At 50.9% G+C, this 1463-nt stretch overlaps 1 protein-coding gene across 1 annotated transcript in view; it reads left to right on the forward strand.

Annotated features, from left to right (window-relative positions):
- The window catches only part of Ercc3 (ERCC excision repair 3, TFIIH core complex helicase subunit), a 26202-nt gene extending 25389 nt beyond the window's left edge, over nucleotides 1–813 (forward strand). The window contains exon 15 of the mRNA XM_004626323.2: nucleotides 415–813. Coding sequence (XP_004626380.1) covers nucleotides 415–546 — 132 coding nt within the window. The 3' untranslated portion in view covers nucleotides 547–813. The remainder of the gene's footprint in view (nucleotides 1–414) is intronic.
- The last annotated feature ends 650 nt before the right edge of the window (nucleotides 814–1463 follow it).

Below are 1463 nucleotides of genomic sequence, written 5' to 3' on the forward strand. Positions count from 1 at the left end.
GATGGATGGATGGATGGATGGATGGATGGGTGGATGGATGGATGGATGATGGATGGATGGATGATGGATGGATGGATGGATGGATGGATGGATGGATGGATAGATAGATAGATAGAGGACCCTGCGTCTCAAGCCAGACTGCCTGTGTTCAAGTCCTGTTTCCCAGGAGCTGTGCGGGCTTGGCTGTTTGCATCTCTTTGTGCCTTGGTCTCCTCTTGTGTAGGGTGAAGATTACAGTGCTTGTAAGGGTTAGATGAGGCAATACATCTAAAATGTGTAGAATAATGCCTCGTCTGTAGTGTTAGTAAATGTTGCTTAAAAATAACAACTGCATTGAGTTTTGTTATATATTTTATAAATGTAGTCTTTCCCCCTTGAGACTGACTGAGAGCCGCGCTGTCCCCTCCTCTGTAGGCATCCCGGCGCTTTGGCACCATGAGCTCCATGTCCGGGGCAGATGACACCGTGTACATGGAGTACCACTCATCCAGGAGCAAGCCTTCCACCAAGCACGTGCACCCGCTCTTCAAGCGCTTCCGGAAGTGATGCCAGGGTCCTGAGGGTGGCCTGGGGCCAGGACTGGTGCTGGCACTGGGAGCGTCCTCTTCCGTTCCTCCGTGCTTCCTGCAGCCTCGCCCATGCCAGGTCTAAATGCTTAACTTGACTGTGTTGAACAAAACTCATCAGAGGTTTGGCTGAACCTTTGTGGATCACCCAGGGTTTCACAAAATTAAAGAAGACTATTTTTTTGATTTTCAGACTTTTTAGAAAATAGGTCATTCTTGTACATAAAAATATGTACCATTTAAAGTGTATTTGTCTTGATGTTCTACTGAATAAACAAAAAAATGGAACACTTCACCACCCTGTGGTGCACAGTGGTCTTATGCCTGGCACAGGTGTGGGTTGTGTCTGACCGCTCCTCAAGGCTCTGCTTTGTAGAGGGCCCTGGAGCAAGGGCAGGAGGGCTTGGTGGAACAGCCTGGGAGCTTGGAGACCACAGTGCAGATGGAGGGAGGGGAACTACTGCGTGCCAGGCCCAGCTCCTGCTCACAGCTCCTTGTGGTGGGCTTAGCTGGCGCTTCAGTCCCCCACCCCTTCCTTCTTCTCCTGTTCCCAACAGGCTGGTCCCCAACATGTAGGCCCTGCAGGTTGCTTGGAGCCATCACCTCCTCAGAAAGCCTCAGCCCAGTGCCAGGTGACTCATCTCTCAGAGGACCATCTCCTATTTCTCCTGCCAAACAAGGTTTAGGTATTGCTGGGAGGCTGGGTCCCTCTTTTAATAGTTCCTTTATCTTTAAAGGCGTCTTGGGGCTTCTCTCTTGTTCCTCTGTAAAAGAAAAGGTGTTTCACACAACACAGACTGGGTTGCTCAGTGAAAAGCAGGCGTGCATGTGGTGCGTATGGCTGCTCTGAGGAGGCTTGTCCCAGTGGATGCTGCTCCTGCCCCCACGCGCAGAGGC

Source organism: Octodon degus, unplaced genomic scaffold (assembly GCF_000260255.1).
Source record: "Octodon degus isolate 3935 unplaced genomic scaffold, OctDeg1.0 scaffold00014, whole genome shotgun sequence".
In the NCBI taxonomy this organism is placed as follows: Eukaryota; Metazoa; Chordata; class Mammalia; order Rodentia; family Octodontidae; genus Octodon; species Octodon degus.